Consider the following 18,568-nt stretch of genomic DNA (forward strand, 5'->3'; position numbering starts at 1 on the left):
TAAAATATCTCTTTATTTAAGAGGTATGGTAAAACACTTAAAATTGATAACCTGCTCAAAAGTTGATATACCATGTCACATATAAGGAAATTTAGAATCACAAATCTAACAAGGGAAACACAAAAATTTCCACTTTTACAGTATATGAAAATGTTTAGTTAGCTCAAGAAAACCAAAAAGATATAATATAAAAGACACAAAACTGACAACACACACAATGTATTTAATACTGCCATATAATTTGTACATTTAATTGCACATAATATAATCATTTTGTTCATACATTTAATTCTCTTATGTGACATAAATGAATTAACTTTTGATAAACCTTTATCTTCACGACCTGTACATATTATACATGCTTTATTAGATCCATCTACAAGCTTCATATCATACTTCCATGATTACATTTAAATGATATCATTATTCAACCTCATTATACTTTAATGCATGATATTTTCGCTGCATTAAAATTTTGCATTTTGGGAAGAACACATGTTTCTAAGACATGAAATTTGCGCCAATTTGTACATTTCCTTTGAGGCTTATGGGAAGAAAAATATTCACATGCACAAATATTTTGTGAATTTACTGCACTCAACAAATTTCATACATGTGAATATATCATGCTCTACAGTACATCTATTATAGACTGCTTCATAAAAAAAGAGTAAATCAATACAATTGTTAATTGTATACAATCTGTATCTATATTTTTCTTGGTCTTATGTCATTGTTTCAATGAATGTGCAAAAACGATGTTTAGAAAAGTTGTCTGATATCTGTGTTCAAACCATAATGTATGATTTTGGTCAAATTTTAATTCTGTTAATTGAACAATGGCAGACAGCACACACTTGGCATTGCTAAGTTATGCTAGGACTAACATATTCATTCCAATAAGCGCCCAATGCCGCCCATGCCCCAATAAGTGCCCACCCAGGGTATTTTCAATTTGCTAAAGATTACCATTAATGTTGAAGTGATGGATATACATCGATACAGTGAAATAGCTGGGGGATTAGAAGTCCTGTGTAAACATGCAATACATTTTCTGCATCAGAAAAGCTACTAGAACGTCTCAGGACCCTTTTATAGCGTACATAAATTTGTCTCTAATAAACACCTGTTAGGAAAAAATTAGGTAAACCATGTAAAAAATAAGCGCCCACTTTGTTATGCACCCTGGGCGCTTATTGGTATGAATACAGTACCTCTAAAAGTAATCTTGCCTTTTAGTTTAGTATTCTTAGGAGCTGTGCAATAATGATCTTATTATATATTTTGCACTGTTTTCTTGTATTGATTAGTATATAAAAACACAATCTAAAAAATCAAAATAATCTTTCTATAATTAAAATGTTTGATACAAAATATCAATTTGACTCTTCCACATCCATCAAATACACAAAGCATGTGTGCAAAAAGATGATAAGATGATCTATACATTTTCCATCCACAGGAATTTCAAAAGGCTTGAATACCCGAACTGAACGGCACCCATAATGTGTCTGCCATTCTTTTAGGCCAATTGTGAGCAAATCTAATAATATATTGCTGTACAACATGTAGGTAGGTTGAGACATGCAAGCTATCCCTTTAAAAGGGCCACCCCATTCAATCAGTTCACCACAGAGGAACTGACTCACACCTGTTACTTTGATGACAGACAGAACAGAATTCACATGTTAAAGTTTAACCTCAGAAATACCTCAAGCCTATTCCACCAACATGGCTGTCAATTGTTATATAATTGTTATATATTTCTCCCCAGCTGATTAAGATTTAGCTGAGCAAAGGAATCTATGAATAGCATTGTGAGGTATCCTGTCAAAGTAAAAGACTCCTTAGATTAAAATATAAACAAGTTTGAATACATGAGGAGCACAACTTTGAAGCAAATCGGAGCACAGTGAATTCTCTCTACTGCAGTAAGCTACACTGTATACACCCCAAATTCAACTTGAAATTTACTCAAGTATGGAGTAAGGTGCTTTACAAATGTCTGGTAATTATTAAGGACCTTACAAGAAAACCACAATATGGTTTAATGACAATTCAAAATCCCATTTGTCAATAACACCCTATGGTTTGATCAGCTCGTAATAGGTGGGAAATGTTAGGCTTTTACCACTACGCCGAAAAGAAGACCCATGGTAAGAGTGCTATTAGTTGACTTGTCTGGACTATATTTGTGTGTTAAAGAAAGTAGACAAAGTATAGGACTTCAATTAATAATTTGTGATGCTTTTGGTGAGATGTCACAAGACAATTCTCATAATTAAATATTTTGATATTAATCAGCAATGTCCGTCGATTATGAACTGATCAAAGTATAAACTCCAGCTGTGCCTCCCCATCGCCCATTTTCTATGTAATACACAGCACAGGCAAATTTTATTAACAAGATCTTTCTTCAGTATCAAATGTACAAATTACTAATGAGAAAGACTTTAAAATATAAACTTTTGTTAAAAATTATATCAAAATTAATTTTTTTAACTTTCTGTACATCTATCTTGTGAAACATACATGTACATGTAAGTTTCAAATATAATGCAAAACTTTTTTTTGGAGTGAAAATAACACAAATGTACTGCAATATCACCTACATGATAAATGATACCCTACACAAAGTTTCTAACTTCCAGTAATTCTAAGGTTTCTATTTTCAGAATTGGTTTAATACCCAGCAAACACATAACATTTTCCGGAAGGGTATAAAACCTTTCAATAACTTTCCAAAAACATTTTTGAAAATTTCACGCAAAACAGTCTAATATGTTAGTTAAAAGTTGACAAAATACTTTGCAAAAAACGTTTGCAAAATATTTTACAACAACATTTTAACGTTTTCAAAATGTTATTGTAGTGCTTTATGGAATATACAAAGGGAAAGGTTTCAGTTAGAAATGCTGTATTTGTAACTACACTACAAAGTCTACCAGCACAGATTTGATTGGGATCTAATTTGAATGCACATGCACAGAGCTGTATGTTACAGTTATACTTCAGCTTTGGGTCTAAAAAAATAGGAGTGACAAATGCTATATTCTGAATATAAAGCAATTACAGTGAAAAATTCCTACATTCTACATAGAAATCATAAGTAAAACATAACAGAATATGAGAAAACATTACATAATCATAAAAGAACACAAAGTGTTTCAGAAAACATTACATGGCTGGTTACTTGTAGGTAAGGAATGCTCTAAATCAAGCACAATGAGTCAGATATTGACATATGTGACACAATCTGGTCCGTGGGGGCCACAGGCGGCAAATTTGAAATTTAGATACAGGCCAAAATATGGAACAAAAAACAATAGAATACATAAGAAACTAGACATCAGAAAACCTCGTAACATTAGAACCAAGTATGCTAGACCTTTGGTGTTTTCAGTACATACGATAGCCTAATGTTACTACAAGGTAATAATTATAGTAACTCAATTTTCAAAAATGCCTCTTTTTGCCCCCATGGAGCAGATCATGTCACATATAACAAATTCAGTTGATTTGATTCCCCATCTTCACCTTCACTAAAAAAAAAAAAAAAAATGGGCTATTCCAGTTGAAATCCATACACCCCATATGGAAGACATGACCTTAATATCTTACACAGGGAGTGTGAATTTCAAATGGGGTTACCTGAATGGCGACTCCATTTGAAATCTCCAGCCCATGTAGGGATGTGTATGTATTTCAACAGGAATCGCCCAATCTACCTGAATACACCACACTGACTTGCATGGATGATCGCAAAATTAGAACAACATTATTCACAATTCTTGAAGCTATAGTTTTGAAGACTAGCTTTGAAAATTTTCAATAGTGGCAGTGGCTGGTAGAGCAACAGGTACAGCAAAGATGAAGAAGGAATCTCTGTAGGCCCTTGCTTTGTGGTGGATGATGTGATAAAATGTCTGGTCACGCCAACTAGAACCCCTTATTTGACCCACTTACGTGTCAATGAAGCAACCATTTTTCACTTTTAAAAGCATGCACAGTTATATGCAAAATGTCCTCTGGTCTGGATAGTCTCCAAATTCTATTTTTCAAAATAATATGAATTCAGATGATTTGATTGTAATTACAGTTTGCAATGTATATAAATCAAAATTGAATGCAGTAAATGTCCAACACATTACCACACACATGGAAGGTGAGAGGCTTCTCTATAGACCACTTGACATCATTGTTTATCAACAAAGGCGAGTGACTGGTCTATTGATATGCTTGAATGAACCACTGCACTGTTCAATGGCTTTTTTGTACTATATGAAATGTGGTGGGCGATTTAAAATGCACATGCCCTGAGCAAACTATAATGCGTACGCATACTGCAGGGCCAGAGGATGTTTAAAGACATTCCCACAACCCAATGGGGTTTCTGACCTTGTTATGTCTGGCTTTAGTACATACATGGTACAGTTGATCATGCCTTGCATTGGGATTGTGTGCAAATATCTGGTGTTTTCATCCTATTATTTAACATTCAAAACATCGAGACTTAGGAATAAAATTAATACAGTGGGACAATATGAATGTTTCCTGTAAGAAAATCAAATATCAGTCCTAAGTCTCAACTATTAGCTCGTTGGCTGCAGTTTTAAAATTACCATTTTGTGTGTGTGGCAATGGGGACTTTGCCTTTAAAATTAGGTTATATTGATCAAATTTCCCAATCATAGTGCATTGTAGGAATGCCTTTAAGCCTCCTCTGCTGCAGGGCAAAGAACATGGAAATTGCCATAATTTGCACGCATACTGCCGGGCAATGACGTCACATGTCAAGTGGTCTATATTCTATTGGTTGTATTACTAAGCAGTCCCAATAAGCGTAGCATTTTTATGACATTTATCGCAATCAACATCCATAGCTTGATCTGAAAAGGGACTGCCGATATATCATTAAAAAGTTGCTTACATGACCCAATGTCAAATCATTATCAGTTTACTTCAACACAAGTTTATAGCGAGTCTCTAGCCATTACTTAGATTCTATTTGTACAATTGCAACTGCCGTTTGATCACTAGCAAGTTTTCTGTCACTCAAGTGACTGGTATAGAATAATATGGGTGTAAGGACCGTTCACAAACACTTGTAAGGGGGCTGATGCAAAAGGGGGTCCTTAAAATTTTCACCCTCCTAAGGGGGGCCTGAAAAAAATGACCACGATTTTTCCTGGGAAAATGGAGTTTATATGCTTTTCTATGGGGTTGACCGATAATTTTCATGTCGAAAAAGGGGGCCCTGAAATTTTGAGGTCTGTAAAGGGGGCCCGAAAAATTTTTGCTTTTAATTTTTTTGCATCAGGCCCCCCTTACAAGTGTTTGTGAACGGTCCATAAGGCACTGTGTTACAACTCTTGGTTAATCCAATATTTCAAGAAAATTCAACCTCAGTCACATAACTTCAGATTTGATTCCCAGTTGTTTCTTTTGCCATCTACTGTTGGCAGTTACTCTTAAACTCATCAAAGATGTAGGCTGGAATGTGAGATTCGATCATCTGTTGGATGAAGAAAAATAAATAACATGGTAATATCAGTAGGCAATGGGGATACGCATCCTGCACAAGAACAAATAAACACAATGGGGAACGATTGCTCGCTACAAGAGGAAACTGAATATATTTAATAAGAAAGAATCCGATCTCAAGGGGTCCGTCTAGATATTGGAAGGTCGTGGGTTCCATTCCCATACCGGCACATTCCCTTGCTTTTTTTTTCAAGTTGGGTTGTGTGCCGGTCGGGATTTAAGTTTATTTGTTGTCATGTTTAATTGTAACACTTTGGGTTGGTAAACTGTTCATTCTTTCTTTATCATGTTAATATCACTTCATACATTTTTTTCATGTGATCTATTCATGTGTTCATTTATGACAAAATAGCCTGGATGGAATAACCACAAATCAAGCTGTATCATATATCGGAAATTTGCACTTTCAAACTTGCCTGTTGCAGCATAACTTTCAAATTGGGGACGCATAATTGTGATACAAACTTTAAACGAGAAGAAATCGATTCACACAATATTCCCATTTTTTAAACAACATTGCATCTCAATTTCAAAAGCAGTGTGCAGTTTGGAGACTTATATTGGAAACATTATTTTGAGGTCTGGCCTGGATGCTCAAAATGTGTAAATGTAGTTTATTTCAAGAAAATAAGTTGGTAGTCTGATTACTGTGCAGCTATGGCCCATTCAAATATAATGTTTTCCATACTATAATGTGACAGAGACGTCAATGCGTTGAGGCAGCTGTTCTGCAGCATCTTTTAGCGCCTGCATATGTACACCAGCGCTTGCACATCTGCTAGCTATACTTGTAGCTACACTTAATGAAATGCACACTGAAGTCACTGCCACATCAGGGTGAAAATGGAATAATTATCTATATTCAAAATATAAACAGGTGATGAAGGTTATCTGCAACTTGTTTTTTTAAAGGTTTTAGACTCTTTTCCACAATCCACATGACAGTAAGATTCCAGCTTGATATATTAGGGGGTGGGGATTACTGGCACATTTCAAATCCACATTGGTATGATTTGATTGGTTCTGATTCTGATTTCTGCTCTACAGAACATTTCCCATACCTTACATATCAATCATAATTGGAACGAATATAAAAAATTAAAAAAAGCGCAGTGATTTATAGTGCGCTACGCACAGGCATAGCGCCTAGACGTTGATCCACAAGCCTCAGCACACTTTACAGGTTGTCGCTGACCACTACGGCCCCACATCATTCCATAAACCATTTAACAACAAATCAGGGACTTTACTGCTGCAAGAGCGCACACCCTAGACATTCCACAAATAACCATCGCAACCAGGATCAGCTCCCCAAGTTTCGTACGGGTTACAACGAGACAATTAGCAGTAAGTTCCTTGTCCAGGGGAATTTCAAGCTAACTCAATTTTTCCACAAGAGCATATTATAGGCACCGTCAGGGTTCGTACCCGCAACCTCTCGCACCATAGTCGAACGCTTTAACGATTGAGCTAACTTGACTGAATATACAAATCCTTCATGTGTAAATGAATGTTCACTTTATACGTTCCAGGTGCAATCCTGCACCTATGATCAACCCTCCTAATAGGTGAGTTTTTGTTTCTGCGCGAGTCAATAAAGTCCCAACAATTCACAAATGCGTGCATCACAAAGTGCATTTCACGTAGGTGCTGCACCCAGCTGTGTGTATGCCATTCTATATCAATCCTTGCTGAGCTGATCAGAGCATAGTGGCCGGCAAAACCCATTGTGTTCATCATGATGTAATGTAAATAAATGTGATCAAACAAAAAGAGAACATCACATTTTTGTTTTCTTTTGCATTTTCAGGATTAAAACATACCAGTTTTAACCATATCTAGCTGAGGTGAAAGTTAACAAAACAGCAGTAAAGTAAATATTTTAAGCCTATACCAATTATAGTTGCATGCATGTGTGGTTCACATTTCTTTGGCCACACTAATGGTTATAAATGTCTATACATACCTGTCTTGGAAGCCCAGCATAGTAGATGAAATCATCCAGGAATGACAATACAGTAGTCACTTCAGGAGGCAACTCGGTAGCTTTGCCACTGAAAAAGGAATCAAAATCATTCATGAATACTAAAGAGAATCCTATAGAGGTTATAGGAAAATTTATTTTATAAATGTTGACAGATGACTACTTCAATCTGAATAGGAGACTCCATTTGGATTTCATACTCCCTGTGTGGCCAATTAAGGCCATGTCTTTCATTAGGTGTGTATGGATTTCAACTGGAATAGTCCATTAATTCTAGTCATATCCAACACGGTGAAATAATCCTAGTGCCCCCTCCCTGACAAAAACTTAAAGAATAAAGTGCCCTTCTGACAAAAAAATTAAAGAGAAATTCAGGAGGGCAAAGGAAAAGGGGCAAGGAGCCCCTTTTCTACCAAAATTCAGCCCGATCAAGGGGCAAAATAGTGTAAAATACACAATTTTGCACATTGTAAAGCATAAAGCCATTTCCATCCTGATAATGGGCAGAAAGTGTTAAATACGACATTTGTGCACACTATGCGCGCAAATCGTCCCAATAAAGCCTTTTTAAAGCTCAAAGGCATACAGTCTCTATGTATTGTATGATGCAACTGTAATTTTTTTCGTCTGTGCCCCCAAAATTTTATTTTGCCCCCTTAAACAAAAAAGCTGGCTACGCCCCTGACACATGCCATTGATTGTGTTATGTTTGCTACTTCTAAAATACAAGTTTCAGATGCAGGTCAAAAGGTTAAATTGGGACACATCTGCCCAGAATTGGTCATTGTAAGCATGTGTACGTGAAAATTATTGTGCTATACTGCGACCGATGTCACTTCCAAACTAGATCTATTAGCACTCTCCTACAATATTAATCAAGATGGCAGCCTCCTCAACTAACAAAAATGTTTATTGCAAGTGCTCATATAGGTCATACCATAAAGAAAAACACTTGACTCACCTGCCAGCAGCAAACTCTACCATAGAACGTACATACTGTCCCAAGAGGGCCAAGAATTGGTCTGTGTTCTCTGAATGGAACTGTTTGAGAAGTGACAAGACACCAACAACAAATGGTGGTCCATCTAGTGGGTCCTTGGGTAGTTTTAGCACCATACTTCCTGTAGATGAAGAAGAAAGTCAGATTGTGTCAAATAGGAGGGGAAAGAGTAATGTCAACAATACCAACAAACCTCTCCGTTTTTTCCCAAATGACCTCAAAACAGGTAATGTGCAGTTATTATTGTCTAAATAAGGGGATCATAGGTGGGATTAGTTTTTCCTCAACACAATGTACTTAGAGAATAAAGGTATGTTTTTAGCCACTGCAATGCATCTATCGTCTCATATAACATGGGTGACATCATTATTTTAAGTAAAACAACGAGGTGAAGCCGAGTTGTTTGACGCCAAAAATAATGGCTGGCTCAAATAGCAAGTATGCATATCCAGTCGATGCGCACATGCTGACAGTGTTATATTGTGTCATATAACACTGCTAAGAACCTATAAGATAGCAGCAACTTTCAAGTTTTTAAGAATATCCCTTCAGGGTCTTGCATATTCAGTAAAAATGAATAATTCAATGGAATTTGCAAGCTTCATTGTACAGTGGCAGTTGAAGCCCTGGTAATAACATTGCAATGGATTATGGAAAGTGGAATTATCAACCAAAAAGGTTTCATTATCCTTGAGGTATTAGTATAGGACTTTTTATTTTTTCGGAGAAGAGCAGATAGGGCACCTATTTGATTATATTTCTACATGTTCATACTAAATAAGCTGAAAATTTCAGAAAAATAGCAATGGTCATTTTGTTTTTAAATTGCCTTTTGGTTATTAAAAATGGAAGCTATAGCGCCCACAATTGGCACACTCTACATGTACAGGCCAGTTATAGAAAAACGGCCCTAAAATAAAAACGCTTGATTCTTTGTTTCTAGATTCTAGAATGTAATGCAAGTGGTGTCGTTATGTCCACCCCATACCAAGGTGCTCTCCTCTCCTTCATCAACTTACCTACTGATTTGAGATACTGCAGCTTGTGGAGTTGTGAGATGACAAACAGGAAGGTGAACAGTGAGAAATAAGGTAACCGCTTGGTGGTGATGTAAATCTGGTGGATAGAAAAATGAAAATAATAGTCTTTATATTCCTCTAATATGTTCTCAACAAGTAGACCGCAAATAACTAACATATTAAAACTATGTACATGTTGCAAGAGCATACAAAGTTGTAGCCGGGAGGGGCAGCAAACTGTGCCATCAAAAATATTTTCAGGGGAAATCATGACAAGAATGAAAATTTCTGTTAAATCATCTCTTGACAGGGAAAACATTATGAAAGTATTGGATCACACATCAGGTGTTTTGTCAGCGAAGTAGATAGCAACACCGTCACAGGGTCTTCATTCAGCTATGGGTGTCGCAAGCTACATTGCTGCTAACAAAGACTCTGGAAAAGGTAACTTTTTAAGCAAATATTAAAATGAGTCCAATATCAGTTGACACACTGCAAATTCCACACAGATATTTTGGGTGGAGTTTGAGGAAACCAGAATTGATGTTTCACTTGTTCAAAACCAGATTCTTGTTACTCAATGTGCAGATCAATTACACAGAGGATATTGATCACTAATTGAAACCGGATTCATGCTAAACTGGTTTAGAATTAGATTAAGACTGGATGGTATGAACTTACCTTGTTGAGTGGGTTACAGATACCAGCACACTCCAAGTAGGAAGCAAACTCATACATGAGTGGGTTTTGTTCCTTAGGGTACGGTTTGGTGGGATCTTGATAATGGGCTTCTATGTCTGCTAGTAGAGCACTGTGAGGTTAAAGACAAAACCATGGGAATGAGACTACATTCTATAACAGCTATGGCTAACATTTAATATGTTAAACAAATGGTGGTGTTTAAAAAAAAAAATTATTTAACCTAGGTTCGATGTCAGACACTGTTCTCCCAACATGTCCATGACTGGTTTGCACAGGCAGTCAGGCATTCTGATCAGAACTGGCTTTGAGGTCCTTGTCATCCATTGTACGAGGGTCATTCAAAAAGTTCTACCTGTTGGGTAATAACTTTTGTTTTGTTAAAGGTAGCTACTTGAAAATTTGCGTATATATAGTTCGCAATGTCTCCTACAGGTGGTGAAAATATCATGTCAAGACCATTTTCAGATTTTTGTAAGTGACCTGAGAAACACAGTAAGATATGGTACACAGGAAACGGTGATGCATCTTTGGATATTGCACTTGAAAACATGCATGCAACGAATGTACGAACTTCCCTCTTTATGCAAAAAAATCATATTAGTAACAATATAAATTTTGAATGAATATACACCTTACAGTCCAAAACATCATCTGTGACTGAAAAAGTAAACTTTTGAAGGACAGAAATTACCCAGAATTCCATTTTTGGAGGGATATCTTGTAACATCTCAGGTAATGATAATCAGCATAGTGTCCATCCCTACAGCGTGACTTTTCTAGCTGCGCTTTTAGATAAAATACAAAAGTTAAAGCTACTATAACACATTTTTGAGTCAAAAAAGTAAATTTAATTCCTTTTGTGATCTATTGTGGTATTTTATTCCAAAGAAAGCGACATAATGCCACCATTTTACACTATGTTTTATTAAAGTCAATATCTTCATAAACTGTGTTTGTGGTCATTTATACTAAGTTTATTACACTGGCTATTTGTTCTATTAGTTTTGTGCATATTAATGTCCATCATTTTCAGTTTGTGGCAACCTTTTAACCAGTACATATAAATTTATGATTATTCTTGTGTTTTAAACAGTTTTTACTGTATAACATGACCAAATCGAATAAATATGGGATCTTCAACACAACGCCTTTGTAAATATTGTACATATTTTGACCGTTTCCGGTGAACAATATCTTACTGTAGTTTTCAGGTCACCAACAAAAATCTAAAAATGGTCTTGACATGATTTTTATACCACTTATAAGTGACATTACGAGCTATATGTATGCACATTTTCAAGTAGCTACCTTTAACAAAACAAAAGTTATGACCCAACAGGTAGAACTTTTTGAATGACCCTCGTATCTGCCCCACAATTCAAATGTAGTAATGCAAAGAACGGATAGGTGTTAAATGATTGTTGCCTCCACTGTGAATCAAACCCTGGACCTTTTGCATCAGAGTCAAAGACCTGTGTCACTGTGCTATGCAGCTCTAACACAGGAATGCAAGTGACTTTAAAGTACTAAATGCCTGAAATTGTTGAAACCTGTGTATCACATTCGTGACCCAATTTCACGAATTTACCTGAAACTTTGTCAGAATGCATGAAATCTGCAATGGGCTATTCCAGATGAAATCCATACACCCCCTATGGAAGACAAGACCTAAATCTTTTACATTCCCAGAAAACAAAAACGGTTTGTTCCAGAACTCTCATTTAATGGATCTACTAAATATACTTTTCAAACCGACGCAGCCACAACTAACTTCTTTTATGGACTGACCTTAATCTTACACACATAGAAAATTTCAAATGCGGTTACCTAAATGGGTGGCTACATTTGAAATATAGACCCCCTGTGTGGGAGATGAAGGTCATGTCTTCCATACAGGGTGTATAGATTAAAACTGGAATAGCACATTGCAGGCAAACTTACATCCCTGCTCTTAAAATATGAACCCCAATGTACTCAACATTATTTAGAAGAGAAAAATATGATGAAAAGGGAAAAATGAGGAGATGAAAGATAACTGAAAATAAGTAACAGGTTGATAGAAAGAAGGAGCTTTATTGTATCCATGTTAAATTGATGCAGTGATGAATCAAAAGATATGGGAAAAGATCTGGAGTAAATACAGGATATGTGACACGATCTGGTCCATGGGGGCCAAAGGAGGCATTTTTGAAAATTGAGTTACTGTAATTATTACATTATACATACAATAGGCTATCATTTACTGAAAACACCAAAGGTCTAGCATACTTGGTTCTAAAGTTATGAAGTTTTTTGATGCCTATTTTCTTTTGTATTTTATTGTTTTTTACTCCATATTTTTACCTTTATCTCAGTTTCAAATTTGCCGCCTTTGGCCCCCATGGACCAGATCGTGTCACATATGAAGATGGAAACAGAACGAGAGATATAAAAACACAATATTAACTTACTGGTTTGTGTTCTGCAGGGCACTAGCCAAGAATTTGGAGTCAAACTTGCAAGAGAAGTTCAGCTCATTGGCAATCTGTCGTCGTAGCAACTGCATCTGGCCAACCTGAAAATGACATGTAGGTAATGTTAGATATAAAACAGTCTGGTGATGTCCCTAGTTATGGACCGAACATAGAAAAGTAATTAGTGCAATGCTCAAATTGAACTTTCAGTATTTGATTATGTTAAAATTCATGTTAGTCATCATTCACAACATTTCAAATAAATCAAACACTACCTGTGTATCTATAAATGCTGAAAAAATATATTCTAATATGTTGAATTTAACTACTCTCTCATTGAGAGGTTTTTCCTTGTCCCCTTTATAGCAGGTTCATAGCAATATAGCCATTTTATTGGCTTCGAGCAGTGGTTTGTTGTATGATATCAACAAGATAGCCAAAGACCTCATTTCTGATACCACTAGGGAAAATATAATATACAAATATTAACTGCTATGAGAGGCATGGTTAAAATTATAGGCCCAAAGTGATCTCAAAACCATTCTTTGACCCAAGTGGCAGTCAATATTTGTTTAATATACCGAATGAATGTACGTGGATGTTGCGATTGCGCATGCGTAGACGCACAGCGGTCAATAGTTTGTTTCCATGATGGCATAGCTAATTCAATGACTGCACTTTTAACCAATCAGATGACAGGAATTTATTACGAGGTATAATAAATACTATTATCCCTATTCCATGGTTATTTTCTTAAATAAATGATTGTTTAATAATAGTACAATATTGGTATGAGGCTTCTGCATTGGAACATTAGAAACATTTAAACATTACACACTAGCAGCGCATAATATCAAGTTCATTACTCAGACCCGCGCATAAGTATGTGAAAGCCAACCTAGCAAATACGAGCCCTGGGCCATACAGGCTATTTTTTTAGTTTTTTTTAAAGTGGCTGCGCATGCATACCAGCAACAAAAAAAAGATTAAAAACATCAAAAAAAGATTTTTTTAAATATCCCACATAGCACTTAGCTTGTTTTCTAAAAAAATCAAATGTACAATGTAGCACTCAGCTTGTTTTTTAGGTTCTTGCTTACCTTGAGAACCAATGTTACAAATGGTGGCCACATCTTGGCAGCTTTAGTCATGTAGGTAGGGTACAGCTTACTAGGATTACCTGTTACACAAAGGGTGATAAAACACAAGTTATAAGTTGTCACCTGTTTCATAGCTAACCAAGGTGACATATGGTGGCCACATCTTGGCAGCTTTAGTCATATAAGTTGGTAAGGTAAAGGTAAAGGAGGTTATCCTGTAAACATTGATCGGAGTGCCCGTCTCTCTTCCATTGGCGATTGGGCCAGACTCCTCCATGTAATGTTGCTATAGGGGATCGCTACACCCACTCCACAGCGAATCTGTTACCTTCTCAGCATTTAAGAATGCAAGTACCCATTTATACACCTGGGTTGGGAGGAGCAATCGAGATAAAGTGCCTTTCTCAAGGGCACAACACGATGGCGTAGCCGGGGCTCGAACCCGCAACCTTCCGATTACGAGTCGGTGCCCGTTCCGCTCGGCCACTATGCTATAAGTAGGGTACAGCTTATTAGGACAGGGATATTATTGCTATCCAAGCCTTGTCACATAGCACAACCTTCCCTATGACAGATAAACACTTGCTGATAAATCCTTTTACTGGATTGAGGAAGGCCATGAAGCTACTAAACATCTATAACCAAGATGAGAAGAAAATTTTAACTTCAACACTACTAATTTTGATTGCTTACAGGGAGCACTTTGTACCAACTGAGTCTTCAGCCGGATGTTATGGCTCTGATGATTTATGGCCTGACAACCTTGTATGATGTCACACTTTCAGATGATGCTATTTTTTTGGTCTCATCCCCCCCCCTCCGGCTGAAGATGTAGTTGGTAATGTGAAAGTGCTACCGGTAAGTGATCAAAATAAGCAGAGATGTAAGTGAGATAATCATGATCCACTTCCTGAAAATCATGCGAGCCAAAGGCGAGCAGCCGAGCCGAAGGCGAGGTGTGCAACGGGGGTCCATGGGGCACCCCCTCACAAAAATTTTTTTGCTCTTATCATCCAGTCTTACATCTCTAAATAAGAAGTGATGTTAAAATTTTCTTCTAATCTAGTTTATACCACTACATATGAATATTCAATTTTATATCTCTAACCACGCCTTGTCACTTAGTACACCGTGGTCTATGACAGACATAAACCTCTAAATAAACACTTACTGATGAGTCCCTTTACTGGATTGAGAGATTTCATGAAGCTACCAAACATCTCTAACCACGCCTTGTCACGTAGCACACCGCGCTCTATGACGGAGAGAAACTTCTGCAGCTCACGTACCATCATGAAGCACAGGAGACGATCTAGACCAGTCAGACCATAAGTTCCCAAACTTTGCTGTTTGAAAAAAACACCCAGTTTTACTTTTAATAGCATTTTACCTACATTGCATGAATCATCTAAGAATTTAGGAACAGAAAGGCATGTATGTAGCGCATTTTTGCTATTTATCGTCATCAGCAGGGATAAATTCGGAATGTTGCGTCTGATGGCACCTGTCCATCAAACTCGGAGACGATTTGTTTACAATGTTATGATTGACATCAGGGTCTTAGCTAGCCACCCGTCTGGCCGTCATTTTAGACGGGGAGTTTGCTCCTGGGACGGGCAAAATTAATGCCTTTGACAGATGATTTATTATAAATTGTATGTTTTGAGAAGCTAATTGACCTTTTTAGTAGACCCAATTTGTTGAACAAGGCCATATTGGCACATATTTGAACTCTTTGAACCCCCAATGGGATATAGACGTCTGGTAAATGTTTTAAAGGTCAAATTAGGACAGGCAATTTTATTCAAATGACGGGCAACCCTCAATTTCTAGCTAAGACCCTGATTGACATTTCAAAATGCATTTTAGAAACAACATGCCCATCTACATATGTAGCACCACCTGTAAAGAAAGTAAACATACTTATGAGACCATTTTTGGACCATAATGTACATAAGGACCAGTGATTACACTGACAAAATTTCATCGGTATAGCTCATTCACTTCTGGGTGATGTCAAAAACTTTTGGATACCCCCTCGTATATATAAATTGTGATTTAAAAATTTTTTTTAATGAAACTTCTGCAAATCTGTTGTCTGCAAAGTGCAACATATTATAGTCTGATCTGATTACCGGTTATTTGGGACTACGTATGTGCTTAGTATTTCTGGTGACTATTTTACCTGCATTCTTGAGAACACTTTGAGATCCATGACCTCTAGCCTTGTCTTGTTATCATACCATGTCTTCATCTGGTCTATGTAGGATGTATTCCTGAAATAATGTAACACAAACATTACTTAATATAGTTATGAACACGGCAGAGTGCCAAATACGCAAAATTGCTGTTTTGAGTAAACAGCGTTTGAAAATCTTGGTACCATTCCATTGGTCCTCCCAAAAATTGAGATATTTGTGAGCACTCATTTGAAATGTGTATTATAGAAGTGAATGTGCACCAAATATTTGCAATACTTGCATGTTCTGAAGCAATTGATATACAATAACTCAATTTGCTCAAAATGCTTGATTCATCACTCTGCCGAATTCAAAACAAAATATAGGCCTACACAAAGAGATAATGCCCAAAGAGAACCAACTCTGTCGTGTTTGTGTCGGGGGGGGGGGGCAAAATAGTGTACCTATAAATATATATTGTCAATGTCAATATGCCACAATGTAAAATATTCAGGGTTGGACTAGTATCTCTCCAGGAATACAATTTGATCACTTGAACATCACCTCTCTTGATCTTCCATATAACATACAGTATGTGAACCCCTTCCTGGACAGGACCAATTAGCAATAGGCATATTTGGGCTAGTTCAATTGAAATCCATAACACCCCTATGGAAGACATTGCATCATCAGTCAGATTTATCTTCCACACAGGTAGTGTACATTTTAAATGGGGTTACCTGAATGGGTAACTCCATTTGACATCAACACTCACTGTGTGGGAGATTAAGCTTATGTCTTCTAATTAGAAGGTGCATGTATTTTCAACTGGAATAGCCCTTTCCTAAGCTAGTGCTACCCCAGTTGGTATGTAATAAAGTAGTGGAATATACGATAAACTTACTTTGGATCAGTAATCCTAAGAATCTCTCTGACAAGTCTTCCCATGAAATTGATAGAATTATCTACTGCAGGGAACTTGGGGATAGGAATAGTGGTAGACTGGTATACACTCTGCCAATCATGGACCTATATAACAACAAAACACATTGTAAGACATAAAAGGTTATTTGTGAAATGATCTGGTCCATGGGGGCCAAAGGAGGCATTTTTGAAAATTTAGTTACTATAATTATTACCTTATACAAACATTAAGCTATCATATACTGAAAACATCAAAGGTCTAGCACACTTGGTTATGAAGTTTTGTGATGCCTATTTCCTTATGTATTTTATTGTTTTTTGACCCCATATTTTTGCCTTTATCTCAGTTTCAAATTTGTCGCCTTTGGCCCCCATGGACCAGATCGTGTCCCATTTTGAATCAATGTCGGTTACTACCTGTTATCTCCAAGATCCACTATATCCATCCAATGTTCGATATCACTAAGGTTTGAGATCACTAATTTTAACTAGAATTTTGGGATTATTGTGTTGTGCAGTTCTCTGTGGTTGTGATCATTATATTTAGTATTAATGGGTAACTTCAATATGAAGATGTTCATCTCCTAATCAGGTTCATATCCACCAACTTTAGGACTAATCGGAGCAATTTTAAAATTTACATTTTGGTAGGCTACTAACAGACTAGGAACTTTTGCATGTGTTGTCAATGAAATTTTTAGGTGAAATATTTCCTCTGCTTAAATCGTTTCAATCCTCACCACTTTTTTCATCAAGATATTTAAAAAATGCTGATATTTCTATGCTATCTTGTGTAGTGAGCTTAGCAAGGTGCATACATGATCGCTAATGGCGTCGGTAATTTCCGAAAATCTGGTTGTAAACCCGGAAGTGGACCCGGAAGTTGTTGTTCCTAAATTCATAGTTCATCATTTCAGCGTGGGGTTTAGGCTTACCTATGATTTTAACAGGAATTATCATTCTAAAAATGACCTCTAATAAACGGCCTCCTTTTGGAAAATGCAACGCCCCCAGGGGTGACTATTCAAGGAAATACAGTATATTACTTTCCTCTGTAAAATCATTGGTATTAAAAATGATTAAGTTCAAGATTACCTGCAAGTATGAAAAACTCAAAATCCTTGCAGAGGGAGTATAGCAATTAAATAGCACTGTCATTACCAGTATTTTCAGTTACTTCCTTATTACTTTGCCCCAGTTGAAGCAATTTCTATATAATGGTCACTCTCTGGAATTTGAATTTTATAATTATTTCATATATTTTATTTAAAAGAATCCAAAATATACCTCATGCTGAGTTTCTGGTGGTGATATAATGAAAATTGAACATCATTTTCAGTGGTTTGCCAAAATTTGTGAAAATTTCCCAGCTTCACATGCAAAGGTTCCAAGTATGGTAGTGCCCTGACAGCATTTTGCAGAGGGTGTTTTTTTTTTCACTACAATGGACAAAATGAGAGGGTGTCGCATGAAAAAAAAACCCAAAAATCAAAAATTAATTTTTCTCAGAATGAGCCTATAATGCATGTTTAATATAACAATATCATACATATCATATACATGCCGTCTAACCCACTGACGTCAAGAGTTAGAGCTGTACATTAATATATCCATTGTTACATTTAATTGAATAGTGAAATATCATGATCTTTTCAAGTTAAA

At 36.4% G+C, this 18,568-nt stretch overlaps 1 protein-coding gene across 1 annotated transcript in view; it reads right to left on the minus strand.

Moving 5' to 3' along the window:
* Positions 1-5,319: 5,319 nt before the first annotated feature.
* Positions 5,320-18,568, minus strand: part of LOC140165690 (WASH complex subunit 5-like) — a 61,122-nt gene continuing 47,873 nt past the window's right edge. The window contains 10 exon segments of the mRNA XM_072188996.1: positions 5,320-5,515; positions 7,511-7,598; positions 8,490-8,649; positions 9,548-9,644; positions 10,229-10,358; positions 12,700-12,803; positions 13,803-13,882; positions 14,974-15,148; positions 15,988-16,078; positions 16,887-17,011. Coding sequence (XP_072045097.1) covers positions 5,453-5,515; positions 7,511-7,598; positions 8,490-8,649; positions 9,548-9,644; positions 10,229-10,358; positions 12,700-12,803; positions 13,803-13,882; positions 14,974-15,148; positions 15,988-16,078; positions 16,887-17,011 — 1,113 coding nt within the window. The 3' untranslated portion in view covers positions 5,320-5,452.

Source organism: Amphiura filiformis, chromosome 12, assembly GCF_039555335.1.
Source record: "Amphiura filiformis chromosome 12, Afil_fr2py, whole genome shotgun sequence".
NCBI classification, from domain to species: domain Eukaryota; kingdom Metazoa; phylum Echinodermata; class Ophiuroidea; order Amphilepidida; family Amphiuridae; genus Amphiura; species Amphiura filiformis.